Genomic DNA, 21,982 nt, shown 5'->3' with positions numbered 1-21,982 from the left:
ATGTCTTTTCATGAAGAGTTGTAACTCGCTATAATTTTTCAGAAAATAGGCTCTGGTAATCGATTACAAGACTTGGTAATCGATTACAACGGTTTAAGTTCAAAATGTTTGAAACGTTGTATAATTTAAATTCAAATTTTGAAATTTAACTTCTGGTAATCGATTACAATGACTGGTAATCGATTACCAGAGAGCATTTAACATTTCAATTTTGAACAGAGAAGTTTTCATCCTCTGGTAATCGATTACATACCCTGGTAATCGATTACCAGACTGATAATACCAAAATTAGCTTTATGAAAACTTAAGATATAGAAATCTTTTATTTTCCAATTAAAAATATTTTTGTTTAATCTTTTGAATACTCTTTTTGCTTTCTTTTCAAACCACTTATTCTTATATTCAAAAAGATTAAGTTTAGGTTTTTTTGAAATCCTTATTTTAATGGCCAAGTGAAATTTGCAAATTCTAAAAGTTCATTTTACATACTAAGCTAAGCAGTCAAGACTTATCTAGTTATTACTTGAGATCTTGCTTCTTAATCAGCTTGCTTTAACTTGACCTTTATTTTCTTCAATGCTTTGGCATCATCAAAACTTTGGGCATATTTTCTTCCACATAACTCTTGGTCCCTAAAATTCAAATTTGAATTTCCACTCCTAGATTCCTAGCTCCTCCATGCGCTACATGTGGGGTTTGCATCTAAATTTGATTTGATTCACATTTGAGGTGAATTTAAGTTACACCATGTGCACCACCCACATGGTCGGTCACATGACTCTAATTAAACCTTAAATGTGTCTCAAATGACACTAAATGTAAACTTACATGGGTTAAAATAAATCTATGCTACTTGACCCAAAATATAAGGTCCAAAAACAAGATACAAGACTAAATGGCCCAAACCTAAACTACTTAGGTTTTTGGTGTACAACCACACTAAAAAGTGTCATGGGCTTTTCCTTAGTGTTGGCCCACTCCTCCTCTAGTCTCTTGACCATAGCTCTAGTGATTGGAACCTTGGCCCATGGGCCTCCATTAGAGGGTATGATGGAGGACCATCCAAGGAGAGTGCACATATGAAGACCATTGGGCCTTTAACTAGGTCCATGGTTAGGAAGTTGGAGGAGACTTCTACAAATGAGGTGCTTCTTAGACCTATGCTTTTCATGGGCATTGAGTATGACTCCGCTTATTAGTCTTTTAGTTTCCATTGTATATACATTGTATAGTACTTGTACATAGTATCTATTTGTATAGGTGTATTTTGCCTTTGTATTTGTAAGACACCTTTTTCTTTTCTTATAGGTCATACCCTTAGGATTCTAGGGTATATGACTTGGAGACTTTTGCTCTATTTGACCTTGTAGTAAGGGTCATATATTTTCTCATTTTTAGTAGTAGAAGTGGGGTGACAAATAGTAAAGTATGTAGGTGAAGCTAGTAATTGGGTCTTTGGTTGGCTTAGGCAAAATTTTACATATTAAGCTTGTTTTTTTCCATTTTTTTTCAAGGAATTGATTTAGCTAGGTCTCACCATCATTTGGTGAACCTAACTAAACCAATTTCAAAATTTTTGGATTGGATTAACTGAAGGAAACAAGCGAAGTCCTCCTAGCTCTCTACTTGACCTAGTTACTCTTTAGCTTCTCTAACACACTTGCTTTTATCTTACCTTATCCCATAAGCTTTAGGTTAACTTGCTTTCCAAGCTTCTAACTTAGCTTGCTTCACAAGCTTCTAAGAAAGTAATTAGGGACAGTTAGCTTAAGTGTCAGAAGGTTAACCATAGTTCTACTTGAACCATGATTATGAAAAGTTTAATTGAATATTAAAAAATACTAATAATTCAGCTTCTAAATCGTTTGTCTAAATTTTTTTCTGAACAATTAAAGTAATAATATTTTTTAATAAATTTAGTATAAAATAATTATTTTATAATAAATTTATTAAAAAATATTATTACTTTAATTGTTCAGAGATGAATCGGAAAAAATTTCACTCTATCCATACTCATTAAAAAAAGTATAGAGTACGGCCGGAGACTAAATAAATTCCTAATAACATGTACATATTTTAGCTTTAATTTAAAAATTTAAGAAATAAATAATTCAGTTATTCTTGGAAGAAATAAAAAATACATAATCCCCACACTATATTATTCCTTACCTATGTATAGGATAGGATGTCCTATCTGACTTTAAAGCTCTGCATTGCATATGTTCTTCAACGTGAACAGTGCAAGTCCTCATACTAAACCTTTTGGACATAATAAATAAAAAATAATTATTATTAAAATACATTAATTTAAAAACATTTTATTAAAATAAATTATTTTAGACACGTAAGATTATTGAAAGTGAAGAAAACATCATACTACATCACGCGTTCAATACATAAACTCAAACAACGTGAAAGCGTTAAATTGTTTGACGTTTTGCGTAAAAAAATTTAAAACAAAGAACGTTATGATTTTTGACGTTTTCTTTATGATTTTGTAGCAGATAAAAAAGGATAATAAAATCAAAAACCGCTCTTAACCTTCACTCTCTCTTTGCTACTGTACCATGGCTGATCCTGTGACCTCGGTATTTATTTCATTCAGTGTGTGTCATTATATTATTATTGTTAAATGTTGAATTGAATCTTTAATTTTTAAAGTGAATTGTGTGTTTGATGTGACAGATTTGCAGGGGAGTTTTGCTGCGTCGAACTCGGGTGGCAAAGCTGAAAGTAAGGTTAGAAAGCATTTATGATAGGAAATTTAATTTAATTAATTATAATTTATCACGAGAGCATTTTGGTGCGATCTCTTTTATTTGAAGGCACATGCTATTCACGGTTAGGGTTAGGGATTCAGTGTGTACTGCAAAGGTTAGGAGCGGTTCTTGATTCTATAATCATAAAGAAAACATCAAATATCATAACGTTTTTCGTTTTAAAAATTTATACGCAAAATGTCAAATATTTGATGCTTTCACGTTGTTTGTGTTTATGTATTCAACGCGTCATATAGTGTGACGTTTTCCAATCTACCGCGTATCCAACATAATTTATTTTGGTAAAATGTTTTTTAATTAATTTATTAATAATTTTTAAATTTTTTTATTTATTATGGCCAAAAGGCCCCTATACTAGTACAATTACAATAATATATTGTTTAGTTTATTGCGTTTAATTATAGGAACTAGTACCCTTTTAGTTAATATATATGTACCCATCACCAAGGAAAAATATTTTTTAATCAACTATAAAGAAAAAAATTGAGCAGTTGGATCAGGCGGTGGATAGTTAATTTTTTAAATTATCAATAGTATTTAAATTACATTTAAATGTAAGAAGAGTCTTTGAAGCATGAAGTTTAACAAACATATAAAATGCTTCCTTAAATTCAGCAACTCAACGTTTGTTTGAGCTGCTTCCTTTAAACTAAGCAATCTTTATGTTTCTTTATTGTTCAATAAACTGCTTCTTCCTGGAGAGCATCTCTACGTTTATTTGAGATTTATCACTTTTAGATAATACTATATTATACAACCTCGATGAAATGCAATTTATTTTCAAAGTATTATACAACCTCGATGAAATGAAATTTATTTTCAAAGTTTAGCTTGATAAGAATAAACTGTACTTCACTTTCATTGCCATTTTATTGGTTCAAATTTTTTCTTTGGATATATGTCTAATATCATTAATTTCAACACTATGATAGAAAGGTTAAACTCAAAAAAATTATAAAAATTATTAGTTTAAGTGATTCAATAATTGTGTTATTTAATAAAGGATGAGTGTTCATACTTATTTTGAACATGGAGTCGAGATTAAAAATATCTATTTATCTTTATATAGAGTCCGATTTGGTGAAAGTGATCAAGTTATACCTCCTTGTCATATTGAAAGAACTTAGGATGAGTTCAATACTAAGGTCATATAAAGGTTAAGTTTTATGTTTAGTAATTATATCAGTGGGACATAATAACTTTAAAATAATTCACGCACAACGAAAGGAACAGAGGAGGAAAAATTGAAATATATTTCATTTCCTAACATGATAATAAAACAATACAACATGGCCTTTATACAGGCTTTACAAACTAATATAATATTATATTTAGGAAACTCATTTGCGGAATGAGAAAGTTGGTATGCAAATTGGCTTTGTCCACCACAATTAATGGTGTCAAACTTTGCTACTACAATTTCAATTTCGAATTTTCAGGTGCGGCAGTACGACTTTGTGGGTGCCTACAATCTTGATTTAATCAATTCTGACATTGTCTCCCTTAAATCAAGCTTGTATCATTCCAAGCATTTTCTTTAACTTATAAAATAACTCAGCCTTTAGAGGCTTTGAAAAATATCTGCAACTTGTTCTTCAGTTGGACAATATTCAATTGCTACTTCTTTCTCAGCTACCAGTTCTCAGATTTTATGAAACTGACTATCTATGTGCTTGGACCGTCCATGAAATATTGGATTTCTGCATAATGCAATTGCTGACTTGTTATCACAAAATATCACTGTGAGAGTATCTTGCTTCTGATGCATCACTTCAAGCATTCTTCTTAACCATACTGACTGCGTTGCACAACTAGCTGCTGCCATGTATTTTGCTTCGGCTGTTGAAAGGGCAACAAGAGGTTGTTTCTTTGAGGACCACGATACTGCTCCTATTCCTAGATGAAATGAATACCCTGACGTGCTTTTTCTTGTTTCAACATCTCTTGCCCAACCACTATCTGTATATCCAACAAGTTTCACAGCTTTAATGTTAGCATAAAAAATTCTCTCGGCAGAGTACCTTTGATATATTTGAGAATTCTCTTTGCTCCTTGTAAATGACATGCACGTGGCTCTTCGATGAATCTGCTCAGCAGTCCTACTCCAAAGACAATATCTGGTCTAGTAGCAGTCAAATATTTGAGGCTTCCAATCAAGCTCTTGTAATATGTTGCATTAATTCTTTTTCCATCACTATCCTTTTTCAGCTTCAACTTTTCTTCAACAGGTGTTGAGATTGGCTTTGAATTCTCCATCTTGAATTTTTTTAAAATGTCAGCAGCATACTTCTTTTGAGATATAAAAATTCCATCATCCTGCTGAATGACCTCAATGCCAAGAAAGTATGACATTAGGCCCAAATCTGTCATCTCAAAACATTTAACCATAGCCTCCCTGAATTCTGCAATCATTTTTGGATTGTTGCCAGTAAAAATTAGATCATCAACATAGAGGCACACAATAAGAATATTGTCAAGGTCAACAGATTTGATATACAAAGTGTGTTCAAATGGGCATCTCTGAAAACCATTATGCACAAAGTAAGAATCAATCTTCTTATACCACGCCCTGGGTGCCTGCTTTAAACCATACAATGCCTTCTTCAATCTGTAGACTTTATCTTCTTTTTCTTCAACTTCATATCCTGCAGGCTGCTCAACATATACTTCTTCTTCCAAAGTGCCATTCAGAAAAGCAGATTTAACATCCATTTGATGAATTTTCCAATTATTTTGAGCTGATAGAGAGATAAGCATACGAATTGTATCTAATCTTGCTACAGGAGCAAATACCTCAAAATAATCAATAACTAGCTTTTGTTTGTACCATTTTTCTACCAACCTTGCCTTAAGGCGATGAATTTCTCCACTGGACATGTACTTAGTTTGGTACACCCATTTTACTCCAATTGGCCTTTTGTCTGCTGGTAAGTCTGTCAGCTCCCATGTTTGATTCTTCTCAATGGCATGAATTTCTTCATCCATTGCTTTTCTCCAATGTTGATTATTTGAAGCTTCTTCAAAAGTTACAGGCTCACAATCTGCAAATAAGGCAAAATTGATAATTTCTTCATCAGATGGGTCATTATCATTACCCACAACATAATCGTCCAATCTGGTTGGTAGTCTCCTTTGCCTTTGTGGTCTGCTTGATGTTTCTGGCTCATCAGGTGTTGGATTTATATGTCCATTCTCTTCTTCATAGTTTTCTGGGTTTACTGCAGGCTCCTTTTGGGCTTTGAAAGACCAATCCCACATTCCTTCTTCATCAATGGTCACATCTCTGCTGATAATTACCTTTTTTGTCACTGGATTGTAAATTAAGCTTATACGCCTTTGAGTTGGTGTTGTAACCAATGAAGATGCACTTCTCTCCTTTGTCATCAAGTTTCTTTCTGAGTTGATCTGGTACATGAGCATATGTTATACACCCAAAAGTTCTAAGATGCCAGATTAAGGGCTTCCTTCCACTCCAAACTTCTTCTGGTGTTTTATCACAAACACTTTTTGTTGGACACCTGTTCAAAATATACACAGCAGTAGAAATTGCTTCTGCCCAGAATTCTCTAGGCATTTGTTTTGCCTTTAGCATGCATCTCACCATATCCATGATTGTTCTGTTCTTCCTTTCTGCTACTCCATTTTGTTGAGGAGTGTATCTGGTTGTCATTTGATGCTGAATTCCATGGTGGTCAAAGAAATCTGCACAGGCAAGGTATTCTTGACCTTTATCTGTCCTCAATGCTTTAATCTTGCAACCACTTTGTTTCTCCACAAATGCCTTAAATGACTTAAAGGTATCACAAGCTTCTGATTTCTGTTTCAAAAAATACACCCAAGCTTTTCTGCTAAAATCATCAATAAAAGTGATGAAATACCTGCTACCGCCATGTGTTGGTATCTCAACCATGCATAAATCTGAATGCACAATCTCCAATGGCTTTCTTGCTCTCCAGGACTTTCCAGTTGGAAAGGATTCTCTGTGTTTCTTTCCAATTTCACAAGTTTCACATATACCTTCAGGAATGTTTATAACAGGCAAACCAGATACATACTCTTTTCTAGATAAAAAATTTAATCTAGAAAAGTGATAATGTCCAAAACGCATGTGCCACAGCCAATCATCATTTTGTATAATGGAACTCAAGCAAGGAATTTTATCGTGTTGAACATTCAAAGGGAATAGTCGATTAGGAGTCATTTTTACCTTGGCAATGAATCTCCTATTTTTGTCAATCAACATACAGTAGCCATCATGAATCTGCATGTTGTAGCCTTTTTTTGATAATTGTCCCATGCTCAACAGGTTATGATGAAGACCAGGAGCATAGAAAACATCAGAGATGAAATTTTGAGAACCGTCCTTCAATCTAATTGCAACTCGACCTTTTCCCAAAATTGGAATGTTAGAGTTATTTCTGAATTTCATAGTAGATTTTACCATTTCATCTAGTGAGAAAAATAACTCCTTTTTCCCACACATGTGGTTGCTGCAGCCAGTATCTAGGTACCAAATATCTCCATCGCCTGAAAAATTATTTGCTGCTAGAAGTAAGGTTTGTAGATTATCAAAACCCTCACCAGTATGCTCATATTGATTTTCTGCTATATTTGCTTGTTGTTTGAATCTACAATTTGCAGCTCTGTGCCCGAACTTTCCACAGTGATAGCAATTGAAATTTGTCCTCTCCTGATTGGTGCAGCTGCCTCTTCCTCTTCCACGATTGGTAGATCTGACATTGTGTCCACCTCTTCCTTGATTAGGTGGCCTGAAATTGTTGTCTCTCCATTTTTGATTAAAATTACAACGACCTCTTCCTCTGAAACTATCACGACCTCTACCTCTGAAATTTATATTTCCACCTTCACGACCTCTACTGTCTTCACTTCGGCTGGGTTCTGCTATGTTGGTAAAATTCTTCTAGCTTTTCAATGCTTCTTCATTTGCTTTTTCAGATTTCTCCAAGATTCTGCTCACATGGCTTTCAATGCTACCTTGCAATTCTGCAACTGTCATGATGTCTATGTCGTGGGACTTAATTATTGTAGTTACCACATGATCAAACTTCATCGGCATGGTGTGTAGAATTTTCTCCACCACCTTGCTTTCAGGGATGTCTTCTCCATACACCCTCATCTTATTGACAAGATTTGTTACCCGTGAAAAATATTGTTCCACTATTTCTGAACTGGACATTTCATATCTTTCATATTCTCGACACATGGATTGCAGTTTAGATTTCTGAGCTTTCTCTACTCCTTTGTATGATAGCTTCAAAATGTCCCACGCTTCTTTGGTTGTTTTGGCATTTGCTATTTTGCCAAAAATTGAATAATCTACACCTTGATGAATTTGTGATAGCGCCAACTGGTCCTTTCCTTTGAGTTGCATCATCAGCTCCTTGTTGTAAGCCTGGTTCAATAAAGCTCCAAATATTGTGAGCTTTCAAATGGGTGGACATCAATAATGCCCAATAATTGTAATCTAGTTTCCCATCTAATTTGGGACCGGACCAAACAATATTGTAGTTTGTGGTCATCTTTTTCTCTCAAATAGACTCTGAAGATTTTGATAAAGTGAGAACTCTCTTGTTCCTCACACACTCAAAAAAAAAATTTAAATCTTTTCACAAACTCACAAAACCAATGCTGGATCTAACCAGCTCTGATACCAATTTGATATCAGTGGGACATAATAACTTTAAAATAACTCACGCACAACGAAAGGAACAGAGGAGGAAAAACTGAATTCTTCACTTAATATATTTCATTTCCTAACATGATAATAAAACAATACAACATATGGCCTTTATATAGGCTTTACAAACTAATATAATATTATATTTAGGAAACTCATTTGCGAAGGAACGAGAAAGTAGGTATGCAAATTAGCTTTGTCCACCACAATTAATAGTGTCAAACTTTGCTACTGCAATTTCAATTTCGGATTTTCAGGTGCGGCAGTACGGCTTTGTGGGTGCCTACAATCTTGATTTAATCAATTCTGACAAGTAATAAAAGATTATTTATTATTAATTTTTAAAATCAAAAAGACCATATATTAAAAAAAAAAGTCTAAAAAAAGTCTCTCAAAGTTTATCATTGGTTGACCTTGATTAAGCCGATCATTTATATAGACAAGGTCCTGGCTGTCAATATAGATGCATAAACGTCATAAAGCTATGTGTGATATTGTGTGGCAAATGCGATTTCTGAAAGCCATTATGGAGATCTTCTCTCGAGCTCATTCTAACCATAACCTATTGATTTTGTGATGTGGAAGGCTCCCGCAGGCTAGGGGTGAGAGATCCCTTTGGTTTGAAGCGACTTGGTCTTCCCACGAAATGCATGGTTTTGAGTTAGGGATGATGTCATCACTTCTTTGGAGAATGTTCAAAAGGATTTTCTCTAATTTTTAATAACGAGGTGTTTGGTCATATTGGTAAGCATAAAAGGGAGCTCCAAGCTCACATCCAAGGCTTGGAAAGATACGTAGAGCATGTTGATTCCCTCAAAGCCTGGCTTCTATACTAGCAACTATATAAGGAGTATGAGCTTGTCCTTTTTCAGGAGGAAACTCTTTGGTTTCAAAAGTACCATGAGCAATGGATCAAGCTAGGTAGTAAGAATACTACATGTTTTCATAACCAGGCAATTGTGCAAAGGAAGAATAACAAAATTCATGGTCTATTTCTTCCATTTGGCATATGGTGTATATATAGAAGAGACTTTTCAACAAAAGGTTGTAAATTTCTTTAGGAGCTTGTTTGGTGAAATGGTGATCACACATCCTTTTTCTCTATCTTCCCCTATGGCCACCTTGGCAACGGAAGATGTGGCTAGGCTAGACAAAGTTGTTACCAAGAAAGAGGTGTTTATAGTGCCCATGGGTATGAAATCTTATAAGGCCCTGGCCTTCATGGTTTGAGACAAACACTTTTGATCCCAAGGCAGTTGAGACTATGATTGTTCATATTAAGAAACATGACAACCCAAAGCATTTCAAGGACTTTAGGCCCATTAGCTTATGTAATGTGCTTCATAAATTAATCTCTAAAGTTCTTGTTCATCGTCTGAGGCCGTTGTTGAATGACTTGGTGAGCCCCATGCAAAGTAGCTTTATACTAGGTAGGGGCACTACAAGTAATGTTATCATTCTCCAAGAAGTCATTCATAGTATGAATAAATCTTGAAAGAAAGACAAAGATGTTATCTTTAAACTCAACTTAGAGAAATCTTATGATAGACTGGACTGGGGCTTCCTCCATAGGGTGTTGAGTGACTTTGGCTTCCCAAACAAAATTGTGTCTCTTGTCTTGCATGGTGTTACCTCCACTTCCCTCTATTTACTTTGGAGCGAGAAACGAGTGGAGTCGTTCATTCCTAAACAGGGTCTTCGGCAAGAAGACTCACTTTCTCCTTATCTCTTTGTTCTATGCGTGGAGAAGTTGGGATATGTGATTAAAGAAGCGATGGATAGTGGTACTTGGCAACCCATTCAAGTTGGAAGAGAGGGTCCTAAGCTCTCTCAACTTTTCTTTGCAGATGATATGTTCTTCTTTTCACCAAAGCAAAGTCCTCAAAGGTGAGAATGGTGACTGAAATTTTGAATCAGTTTTGTGAGATTTAAAGCTTTGGCCTCCAGAGGTATTACTTTGAGAAGGAGAAATAAGATATCCAATATTAGTCACATTAATTTCACTAGCAACTTGGGTAAGTATTTCGAGCATAGCATGGTTCATGGTAGAGTAATGAATGAGCTCTTTGAGCCCTTGGTGGAGAAAGTTTAGCATCGTCTTGCATCCTGAAAAAGGAAGTATATGAACAGGGCTAGTAGAGTCACTTTAGTGAACTCTGTTGTGACCTCTATCCCAACATACACCATGCAAATGCAATGGATTCCCCAACAATTTTGTGACAAATTTGACTTGTTAGGGTGACATTTTATCTAGAGTGGCAATATGGACGAAAAGCTTAGCTTGGTGAAGTGGGATAAGGTTATCAAAAGGAGGAAGGATGAGGGCCTTGGTGTTTGTGTGACTTGTTGGAAAAATATTGCTTTGCTCTATAAACTTGTTTGGGACATTCTCCATCACCCTAACAAGTTATAGGTGCAAGTCTTTAAATTCAAATACTTAGGTGAGTACTTACATGACATTTTGGATCAACGAAGATCTCATTTAGTTACTTGGCTTAAACACGTTTATGCTTATGTCAATGATGGGTTTCGCCTTCAATTGGGTAATGGCGGATGTAACTTTTGGTTTGACATTTGGCTAGATGGTTCTCAACTATCTTTGGAAGTTTCGTACATGCATTTGCATGATAAGGATATGATGGTGCAAAATCTTGTATCAAAGGATGCTTGGAATCTAGATCAGTTAGCCACAACTATCCCCCTCATGTTCAAGATAGAATTCTACAAATAAGAGTAATGTTTCACCATGCTACTCTTGACCTGGTTGTATGGAAAGGTGACTTATCTGAGATTTTGCTCTTTGAAGCCAGGTTATGATCGACAACTGAAGAATCATACCTTGTAGTAAGGAGTCTTGGTCTTGGAATATTGGAAGTTGGATCTCCTAGAGAACATGAAGTTCTTTCTTTCGCAAGTGGGGATGGAGGCTCTTCCTACTCGTGCCTTCTTGAAATGATGACATGTTATTTCCACTACCACTTGCCCTCAGTGTGGTTTGGAAATGGACAACATGTGCCATATTTTTTGGAGGTTGACAGGGTGTGGCGCCTGCTTTTTGTTGGTATGGTTGCTTTGAGCTGCACGGATGCTACTATTTTAGTGTGGGTTCGCTATCAAGTTCAGTTGACAAAAAGATCGGTCCTCATTGTTCTTTAGGAGATGTAAAAGGTGAGGAATGCAACCATTTTCCATTGTGGAAGACTTTCTCCAATGGTAATAATGAATAAGATCACCCAGCTGTGGGATGAAGTTCGTAAAGCTTTGAATGCTTCAATGGACACACCCAAGAAGATCCAAGAGAAGAGAGATGAGTCTCTTGCATTCATGCAGTTGGGGACCAAGTTACATTGCATATTAGTGGTAGTTGTTGGGGGAATCCTGGATCAGCTGGCTTTTGGGGGCTTATTCGTAACTCTCATGATCGCTAGGTTAAATGATTTTATAGGGATATTGACCATTCTAATATTCTATATGCTGAATTGACTGTCTTCCTTCAGGTTTTTATTTTAGTAGAGCTGTCAAAACGGGCCAGTCCGGCCCGTTTGGCCCGACCCACCTCAACCCACTTTTTAAGTGGGCTAACCCGACCCGGCCCACCAAATTTATTATGCAAATTTTTCTAGCCCGGTCCGGCCCACCACGGGTTGGTGGGCTAAACGGGCCGCCCACCAACCCACCTGATTTTTAAAAAAAATTATAATTTAAAATAAATTTCAATATAAAATAATATTTAATATAAAATAAAAATTATTAAACTAAGTATTATGGATACAACATTAAAATTAAATTAATAAGTGTGCAACTTTAAAAAATTAAAACAAAAAAAATAAAAAATCTTTCATGAGAGTGATTATTCATCAATATTAAATTTTATTAGAGGTTTGGATAGATAAATTTATAGTAATTTCATATTGTTTAACATTGATTTTATCTTTATCTATAAAAAAATGATATCTTATTAAAATAATGCATATATAATAATAAATAGTTAAGTAAGTTGTTAGTGGGTTGTTAGTGAGTTTAGGGGATGGGTTGGTAAGTGGGTCAGGTGGGCTGCCCGGCCCACCACGGGTTCAACCCGGGTGGGCCGGGTTGAAAGTGGGCCGGGTCATATTTTTTGACCCATCATAAATTTTTTCATTTTTTTGGCCCGTCCCGGCCCGTTTTCAAGGTGGGCCGGGTTGACCCACGGGCTAGAGCCCACTTTGACAGCTCTAGATTTTAGCCTAGGAGCTCCACTATAAGGATGTAATGTGTATTTCAGATTTCCTACATGTGCTTCAACTTATTACACAACCTATTATCCTTTTTCACGCATATGCTATCCTTATTGAATCCATTAAGGATTTTGCTAAAAAAGACTAGAAGGTGAGTTTTTGCACACCTTGAGGGAAGATAATAAGAGTGGAAATTCTCACAAAGAAAGGACCCCTTGCTAGTAGTCATTTGATTGTTCTTAATCAATCTCTCATAGATTTAAAGGATATTCTTCAAGGTGATTTTTATCATGTCTTTCTTGAGGCATAATTTTGTATTTTCCTCTTTGTTTTCTGATTGGCTCACGTTACCACAAAAAATAAAAAACCTAACAATTGTATTGTGGATATATATTTATCTTTTATCTAATTTTTATTCATGGCATGATATTAATTAAATGACATGCAACATTACAATATATCAAACTTAGCTTCTTACTAAGAAAAATGTCTACACTCAAGATTTTATAAAATAATATTTTAAACTACTATAATATCATAAATGGTAGAAGTACAAGAAGTAAAAAATAATGTGTAAGAAAAAACACATTAAATGCAAAAACACGTGTATTACACAACAATTAAGAGTCTTTGATATTATGTCAAAATTAATAAAATTATCCTTTCAATAACTTTTTATAAAATATAAATTTAATATTATTAAATTATGTAATATTATATATATTATTAAATCAAATTATAAATAATTTAGCCTTATATGATATTATAACAATGAATTTGTACATACATTTTTATTATGATAACATATTAAAGTGATGTGATAAACCATCAAAATAAATTAAAAATGATATAAAATTTTGTATGCTTGATAATCAAATTTACAAGTTTAATTAGATAAATTTATATTATAATAATGTATTAAATATATAATTTTACTAATTTAATTAGTTAAATTTACACTAAAAAAATTGTATTAAATATGCAATTTTACTAATCTTAACACACCTAATGTCAAGTAATCCCAACCAATGAACCATATATAATGAAATCTTTTGAAATTTGAAATTTATTGATCATTGCAGAATTTTATGACCAACTAATAAATATAGCTCCGTATGATATAACAAATGTTGTGGACATTATTAACACCTTGCTATTTTCAATACTTCCGTAGTTAGGCCACATTAATCAGATTACCCAAATTAGCAACAATAAATATTATATTTAGAACTTTGTGGTACGTTGTCGGGGAAAATGCTTTTAATTTGACGTAACACGTAAAACTACTATCGCACTTCTCTTTGCATTAATTTACAAAATTTAATTCCACCGCAAACTCTAACTGATTACAGCGCAGAAAAAATTGTTTTTTACTTTTTAGTATCTGAAATCGTTAATTTTAATCCTGAACAAATCTTATTTGATTCTAACCCTAAACTTTTCTTCCATAGAAAAAAAAAAAAAAAAATCTTGATGTCAAGGACTGAAGTGTTACCGGGGAATGTTAACAAGAAGAAAAGTTCAAAGACTAAAAATAAATATCAACAAAAATTCAGAAACTAAATTTAATAAAAAAAAAGTTTTTTTTTGTTCATAGTAAAAATAATATAATTTGGGACTAAAAGTGAAATTACCTTCACTAAAAAGCATTTAATCCAAGCAAAAAATAAGAGAGAGAGAGAAGTTTTTTTTTTTTTTTTTGAGGGGAGAGAGAGAGAGAAGTTAAAACCGAAAAAATATGCATTAAACCTTCCACGGCGCAATCATCCACTTGACCAGAAATATCAAACCGTCAGATATTAACCTAATTTTTTTTGTGTCAAAATATTGGGGAACCGGTTTAGTTCCAAGTTTCAACAAGAAAAAACAATAAAAACATTTATAAAAAAAAAAAAAAAAAAAAGAGGGGGGGGGGGGGGGGGGGGGTGTGAACGGCACACAACTGGGTCAAAAGGGGGATCAGCTTCCAGCCTGCTTGAAGTACCTACTACCTGCATGAAAGACAACCAAAGCTAATTAAACATGAGATTCAATCACATAACCATGGAATGCCTTTAACACACACATCAAATCAATCTAACCAGTGTAAGCTGTGGAAAAAATATAAAGACACTCACTTGAGGGGCGAGTTACAAATTCCCCTTTTTAGCCATTGAATTTTCATGCTATAAGAAGCAGCACCTATTATACTCCCCAACAAAGTTCTGGATAATCAAAATAAACATTCATGCCTTATTTTGCTTTTATGCTAGTTTCAAAAAGATAGTCCTACACACAACCATAACTTTCAGTGTTCCACCTAGTCAGTTAGCCTTCAATTTATAATATATTCAAATTTTTACAGTAAAATTCACATCGTAAAATGATTTAGACAAGTCGATCTCAAGTTCTACATGAATTAAGAGCTTGTTTTTAACTCACACATTCGGCAAAAAGGTAGACAGTGAACATGTTCCCAATGTTCGGGAATTTAGATCACTCATCTTTTTGCCATGAAGACAAATAACATTAAAAATGAAAATAAGTTAAAGATGATGTGATGCCATAAGCTAAATAAGGAAGATGATATTCTAATTATGGTTTCTACTTTACTGTATTACAAATAAAACGTCAATTTTATTTTCCGCTCTGTACATTTGGTGTGACTGTTACAAGAGTCCATGTTCAATATATCAGGAATATGCTAAAGCCAATCAAAATATCACAATTATTGATAGGTGGACCGGTTTGGGGGAACTAAATCTATGTTGTCAATTAACCAGTGCATAAAAATATATGTGGAATCAAATCTACCTAGCACTTGGTCAAAAACAATCGCTCAAAATACAAGTCGTGCATTAAAACAAGATTTAGACACAGCAATTAATGCGATTGAGCTAACATAATCCATCTTTTCGGTACAAAATTGGTCAACAAAGCATCAATAGCTGATTTTATAATTTCATTAAAGTAAGAAATTCAATTCACTCAGATATACCTGTACAGCTACTAATATGCATGACATAGTCACAGCTACTATCACAAGTAACAAGCCTCAACTCTTGAGGCTCTTTGGCATTGGTCACCATCTCCTGAGCAACCATTACTGTCCAAACCAATTTCATCAGGCTGTTCTGTTTGAATGACTGCACCAAATAGCTGAAATGAAACAGACCCAGGTTTTCTTGGATTGTATTTGTGATTCCCAACAAATTCTGTGTCACAGGAATGGAGACTACTACGGCTATCAGGAGACAATTCATCAGATTGAGAGCTGCCAACATTTAGCTCTGTTGACAAAGTTTTCGCCATTGGAACTGCATTGTTCCCAAACGAAATACCCATACACAGACGAGACATGTCACGAGGATAGTTGGAAAAACTTGATGCAGAAAATACATCATGCCTGGCTCCCTGCATGCCAGCAGGATAAGTACCATAACTCAGAAATGCCGGATTCATGTGTCCCATTGCTGAATTAGTGAATTCTGTCATAGAAAAGGGGCCTCCCTCCCCTTCAGTAAACACCCCAGAACCATCAGCAGCTCTAAACTTTTTTGTTGGGGGGAATGCTGAATGAAGTGCAGGTGTGTTGGAAACAAGTTCCACCTGCCAAGGGCTGACCCACTTTGCATGCTGCAACACTTCAGGTTCATCCCATAAAATCTATGATTTTAAGATCAGAAATGATAAATGGCCAGTATCAGTCATTTGAGAGTAATAATTTCTAAAGTACAACTTCTGTGACAAAAAATTTATTTCAATATAAAGAATATTGTCACAAAAGACATAAACTCAAAAACACAAGAAATTAAAGAAAGGCAATAGATCCTCTGATTAAGAGTTTCCCCTGCAAAAATGCAAACACCCAGATAGACACATCCATGAAGAGAGAGAATCCAAGTAACACTTGTTATGAATTAGACATGGCAAGTATAATCAAGACTGACATATAGTAAGTAACACAAGAAAGAAATCATCTATTAATTGATCTTCTGATAAAGATTGTAATGAAGACTTTATTTGGTAAAAACAAGGTAAGAAATACCAAAGGTTGATTTTGCCACAAGTCGAATCCCTCAACTGCCTACATGATGTACTTTCTTTCCCATTAAAATAAGCATAGTCATAGTTGTTAAATTTGAAATATTCGAACTGAAAAATTTACAAACAAAAACTAGTATCCATTGGTTTGATAAAATTTTGCTCATCCTATATTACCTTTTCTAACCACTCATGTCTCATGAATTAAACCTAGTAAAGTAGAACATCTGGACAAGAATGTAGAAATTCAGGCAGACAGAGCAACAAGATAACGAAACAAAATCAAATGTTTTACAAAAAATACATATTACTCTCGATTAGCAGACAATAATGGTTATCACACATACAGTCATTTTCCCAATTCAATCTCTTCATGAATTCAAAATATATTAGCAAAGATGATAAGTAATAGAACCATGAGCCACAAAAGCATTCTCAGCAAAATCCATTATAAAATAAGACATGTAATTCTGTATAAGTTTCACTCCACAGTCCACAACAACAAAAACTTACCCTTACCCTTACCCAACTAGGAGAATAAAATGACAAGATTAGGTTTATCTATTAAACTGGGTTTGAGCCTCTTTCAGCATACAGTTCTAAGTCCAGTACAATGCTAATGGAAAACATATCCGTGCGAAAATGAGAGGATATTAAGATTCCACAACAGACCCAAAGCTGTACCATACTCACATATATAGCAAATCAATTTGCAAGCAAATGGAGAGTTCTGGTTTTCGGTGGTTAATTAAAAAACTCTGTAGCCCCACACGCACTCATCCTAGTCTCTCTTTATAAAATTGAAGAAAGAAAAAAAGAAAGACTCAGTGTGGTCGCTCGAGGAAGACATACAGAAGTTTTATTTCACCACCTCCACCCACAATCATAAATAAAAGAAACGTGCAGTCATACTATACCACCTGAAGCATGCGCCATGGAGAACCGCGCCACTTGCCGTTATCGTTAAAAGAGACAGAAGTGACCACACCCGGAAACCACGTCGTCCTCGACGAATCCTCGGTCTCAATGGGCATCTTCACTCTAATTCCAGGGCTCCAAGTGATGCTCATTGCTTCATCCACCGCCTCACATTTCACCACAAACTCCGACCAACCAGCCTTGGGATAATAAACAACCTCAAACGGCATGTTCTGCACCGCCAGCTCCGCCGCCTCCACCACCACCTTCGTCGGCAACTTCCCCTTCCCGTCCCTCGAGAAAACCTCTCTCTCAACCACAGCCTCCTCCTCCGCCTCGGCGTCGGCCTCCCCCTCCTCGGCCCTGCTCCTCAGGCGCCACTTCCCGGCGCCGGAGGCGCCGCGCGTGGCGCGGCGAATCCCGACGAAATTCTCCCCGCGGGAGTTTTTCATGAAGACGACGGAGTCTCCGGCGACGAGCTTCTTGCTGTTGACGAACTTGCTCCAGCCGGTGGTGAGCAAGTGCCGGCGCGGCGTGCCGCGGTAGATGTGGCGGAACTCCCAGGAGTGGCCGTGCACGTCGGTGACGACGAGCGTCTGCGTGGGCGTGTCGTCCTTGAAGTTCAGCGGCGGAAAGATGGAGTCCGCGCAGAATCTGGGAACGGAGAAGCCGCCCCCGTTGTTGGCGTCGGAAGGCGTGAGAATCTTGGCGAACGACTCAATCTTATCGTCATCGTCGTCGTTTTGAGGATTATTATCAGCAGCAGAAGAAGGCCCCGCGGCGGAAGAGTAATCGACGATAGGGTGAAGAATGAGCTTGGTGAAAACCTCGTCGGTGAGGGGATCCGCGAGAAATTGAACCGAGACGACGCGGCAGAGCACGTAGGGCCTGGTTAGAAGGCGAGGGGTTAGGTTTCGCGGAGCGGAAGAGGCTTGTTCGAAGTGCCCCTGGGGGAAGTAGTAAACCCTAGAATGCAGCGTCGGGGTTTCCACGAGGCCTCCGACGCAGGCTCGCCAGAGCTTGGCGTTGAGAGAGCTCGGCTGCTGGTGGTGGTGGTGGTGGTGGTTGCGCGGCGGCGGCGGCGGCTGAGGTTGACGAGGCATCGTTGACGCTGGCGGTTGCGAATCCGTTACCCGAGAGAGAATACTAAGGGTTTTGGTTAGGGTTTTCAAACATATGCGAGGAGCGGAACCGAATGAGAGAAGAAGAAGTGCATGTTTTTTGGTGTGCCAGTGAGAGTGACCCTCTCTCTCTATATATAAAGTTTGTTGTGTCCGATTGAATCGAGCTACGACTCAAGTCAGATATAGAGAGAGAATGAGAACAAACAGGCACGGAAGCGAATGGCGATTGGCGAATGCAAACAACACTACTCTTATTCAATTAACTGCTTCCAAGTTACTCTTTTGCCCTCTAACTTCATTTTATTTCCCTCCGTTTCATCTTTTTTATAATAACTAACAATATCATAACAATATTCTTGTATTAAAGATAAATACATGAGGATATTTCTTATTTCTTTTGCAAAAAGATCATGTAGTTTTTTTATTTTTTTTTAACTACATCTGTAATATTTGATGATAAGTTTAACTAATTTTACCACTTTATCTGCTAAAAGATATGGAATGCTACCGTTGTTGGTTGTGTAGGTTTTAATGTTTTCCTCTTCGTGAATCACTTCATTTATTAGGGTTCCGTTTAAGAAAAAAGTGTTACTATAATTGAATTGCGCTAGGACTTTAATAACGTGTGTATAAAAGAGCACCAAATACTTTTCTTTTATTACTCCTCTTGCTTGTACATTGAATTCACAACGAGCAGTTTCTTTAAAATTAAAATATATATTTATATAATTAAAATGTAAAAAAATTAAAATAAAAAAATAAAATAAAACAAGCTTATCTAAAAATTGAAAATATTTTATTACTATTTTTTTTAAAATAAAGGAACAGTTCCATAACTACTAAAAAGATAAGTGAAATGTTGTATTTGAATTTGAATAAATAACAGAGTAACAAACTGTGAGCGAAATGTAGAATTTCTGTTACATGACATGTTTTGAATCACTCAACGCAAATACAGTATGTAGTACTTGCAAAGCCATTGCCAGGGCATGCATGCAATCTTCGTTAGGACTCTGCGTGTCTTATAAATTGTTTTATGATATTTTGGTGATGTTTTTCTAAAATGCTAATTATTACTCTGTCAGTCTTTATAAATTTATAGTTTATTTTTCCCATTTTAGTTTTACCAATTTATTTATTTAATGTAACTTTACTTATCATGTAGCTTAAGAGCTAATAATCAGTACACCACTCACGCATCAAATTTCAATACTCAGCATTTAACTAGTTTTTATATTAGTTGTGTACTGTTATCTTTCTTTTATCTCCCTGAATTAATTCATTTAATATGGTACGGTTTTTAAAAAACGTAGGCATGAATAGTACTAAAAAGAATTTACATTTAACGATAAAAATTATAAATAAAATTTAAAAAAAAAGTAAAAATAAAATAACAGATACTCTTGCTATTGTTCTTGAAACTGATAATTACTATTTGTGTCCCAAAAACCTTCTTATAAATTGTATCCCAAGGAAACTGATAATTACTACAAAAATAAGTGAATGTAAAATATTTTGTTTCAATAAAAACACACTGGTGTTTGATTAAAAATAACTATGGAAGAACCTATATTTTTTTCTGTTATATGTTGTGCTTTAAATATAAAAAAAAAATGTCCTCGACCAACGTGCAATTGTTGTTGTTAGTGACTTAATGTATTTGTTAACAATTTTAAATTCATTTATATTTTACTTTAAATAACTAATATTTTAGGAGCCGTTTAAAAAATTAGTTTAATAAATAAAAATACGGGTGGAAAGAAAGAGGAAAAAGAAAAGTGTTTGTGACACCCATTTACTCTGAATATCTTTATTAAGTATTTCAAATAAATAACCAATAACGTATGCGGAATCAAGAAAATCTATATTTTGTATAATAATAAAATTAATGTTTCGCAAATAAAAAAACATCACATAGCAAAAATATCGAAACTTAGTCTTTCAAAATTTTACAACATAAAAGATTTTGGCACTTCAAAAGCAATTAAATCTTAAATTCATATAGACATAAACCCACAAAAAGAAAATGATAAATAAGTGTAGCTTTAGTGTCATGGCCTATCAAAACAAATAAATTCTATAAAAAAAAATTATTAGCGAGATTTTAGGCATGAGTCTTCTTTCTAATAAACATCATTGCCAGGATCTTACTAGACATCACATAATTCGCATGCATAATAATTTTCATGGGAGAAGAAAAAAAAAAGTGAATGAGATGCATTACACATTATTTGCTAGTATAGTAAAAAAAAAAAAAAAAAACAAACAAACAAACAAACAAACAAGTAGGATACACACAAGCAAGTAATCATTCATCCATGACATAGAATAAGTCAACGCATGTGACTAATGCAGTGCAAATTTTTAAACTCCTATGCATATGGTAAGTGGTAACAAGCCAAAAATATGTGAAAGCATTGTAAGAGTATTGTTGAGAAAAAGAAGAAAAAAAACTTTGCGATGAAAAATACATTAAAAATAATGCAAATAAATAAAAAAGCACACAAAATTTATTTAATGTAATTTGTGTAACGACTCGACAAGTCTCGTATAGTCTATAGTGTTAGTAGATTGTGTACTAATAACACAGTCCATACCATACATATGTATGCATAAAATAAAATATCACATTCATACAATTATATATATAATGAGAATAAACAATTAAAGATCTCATATACATATATACCACTAAAAGTATGATATAATATCCTATACAAAACCACTAAACAACTGATCTTAAAAAGAACAACAAAAGAATCAACTCCTTGGTTAAGTCTCAACCAAAAGCCTACCTGCCCATCTCTGACAAGCATCTACTCCTGATATGCTCGCATACCAAAGTATGGTCATCGCAGTTCCAACCATAAGGAAAACAGCTAGGATAAGCTCACATCAACAATCATCATAAAACAACATCATCATATAACAATCAAAAATGAGCATAACATTTCAACTTTAAACAGTAACATATACACACTACAAGAAAAAATGTTATTACCTATGGAATATTACCTATGAAATTTTTTCCGTAGGTAATTTTTAGTTATCTACGGAATATTACCTACGAAATTTTTTTCGTAGGTAATTTTTAGTTATCTACAGAGTGTTACCTACGGAATTTTTTCCGTAGGTAAAGTTTAGTTATCTACGAAAAAAATTCCGTAGGTAACTAAAACAAAAAAAACGCAGCGTTTAGACTGCATTGTATTAGGGGTTGCT

The 21,982-nt window shown here is 34.9% G+C and overlaps 1 protein-coding gene across 5 annotated transcripts; it reads right to left on the bottom strand.

Annotated features, from left to right (window-relative positions):
• Positions 1 to 14,417: 14,417 nt before the first annotated feature.
• ARF17 (auxin response factor 17) lies at positions 14,418 to 18,996 on the bottom strand. Of its 5 annotated transcripts, XR_002239702.3 has the most exons (4): positions 17,639 to 18,996; positions 15,673 to 16,340; positions 14,813 to 14,899; positions 14,418 to 14,686 (listed from the first exon to the last, which is right to left on the bottom strand). XR_002239702.3 is itself a non-coding variant. In XM_020357512.3 (3 exons), exons 1-2 carry the CDS (start codon positions 18,737 to 18,739, stop codon positions 15,714 to 15,716), a joined length of 1,728 nt encoding a protein of 575 aa, XP_020213101.1. In that variant the 5' UTR covers positions 18,740 to 18,996; the 3' UTR covers positions 14,418 to 14,686; positions 15,673 to 15,713. The 5 variants fall into 5 exon arrangements, 3 of the variants coding, with proteins under 3 accessions (XP_020213101.1, XP_082933219.1, XP_082933220.1); XR_014434674.1 differs by having other exon boundaries at positions 14,813 to 16,340; XM_020357512.3 differs by lacking the exon at positions 14,813 to 14,899.
• Positions 18,997 to 21,982: the final 2,986 nt, after the last annotated feature.

Source organism: Cajanus cajan, chromosome 6 (genome assembly GCF_000230855.2).
Source record: "Cajanus cajan strain Asha chromosome 6, NIPB_CcT2T_4, whole genome shotgun sequence".
In the NCBI taxonomy this organism is placed as follows: domain Eukaryota; kingdom Viridiplantae; phylum Streptophyta; class Magnoliopsida; order Fabales; family Fabaceae; genus Cajanus; species Cajanus cajan.
Note: the sequence above shows the minus strand (reverse complement) of the source record. Positions and strands in the feature narration are given on the sequence as shown.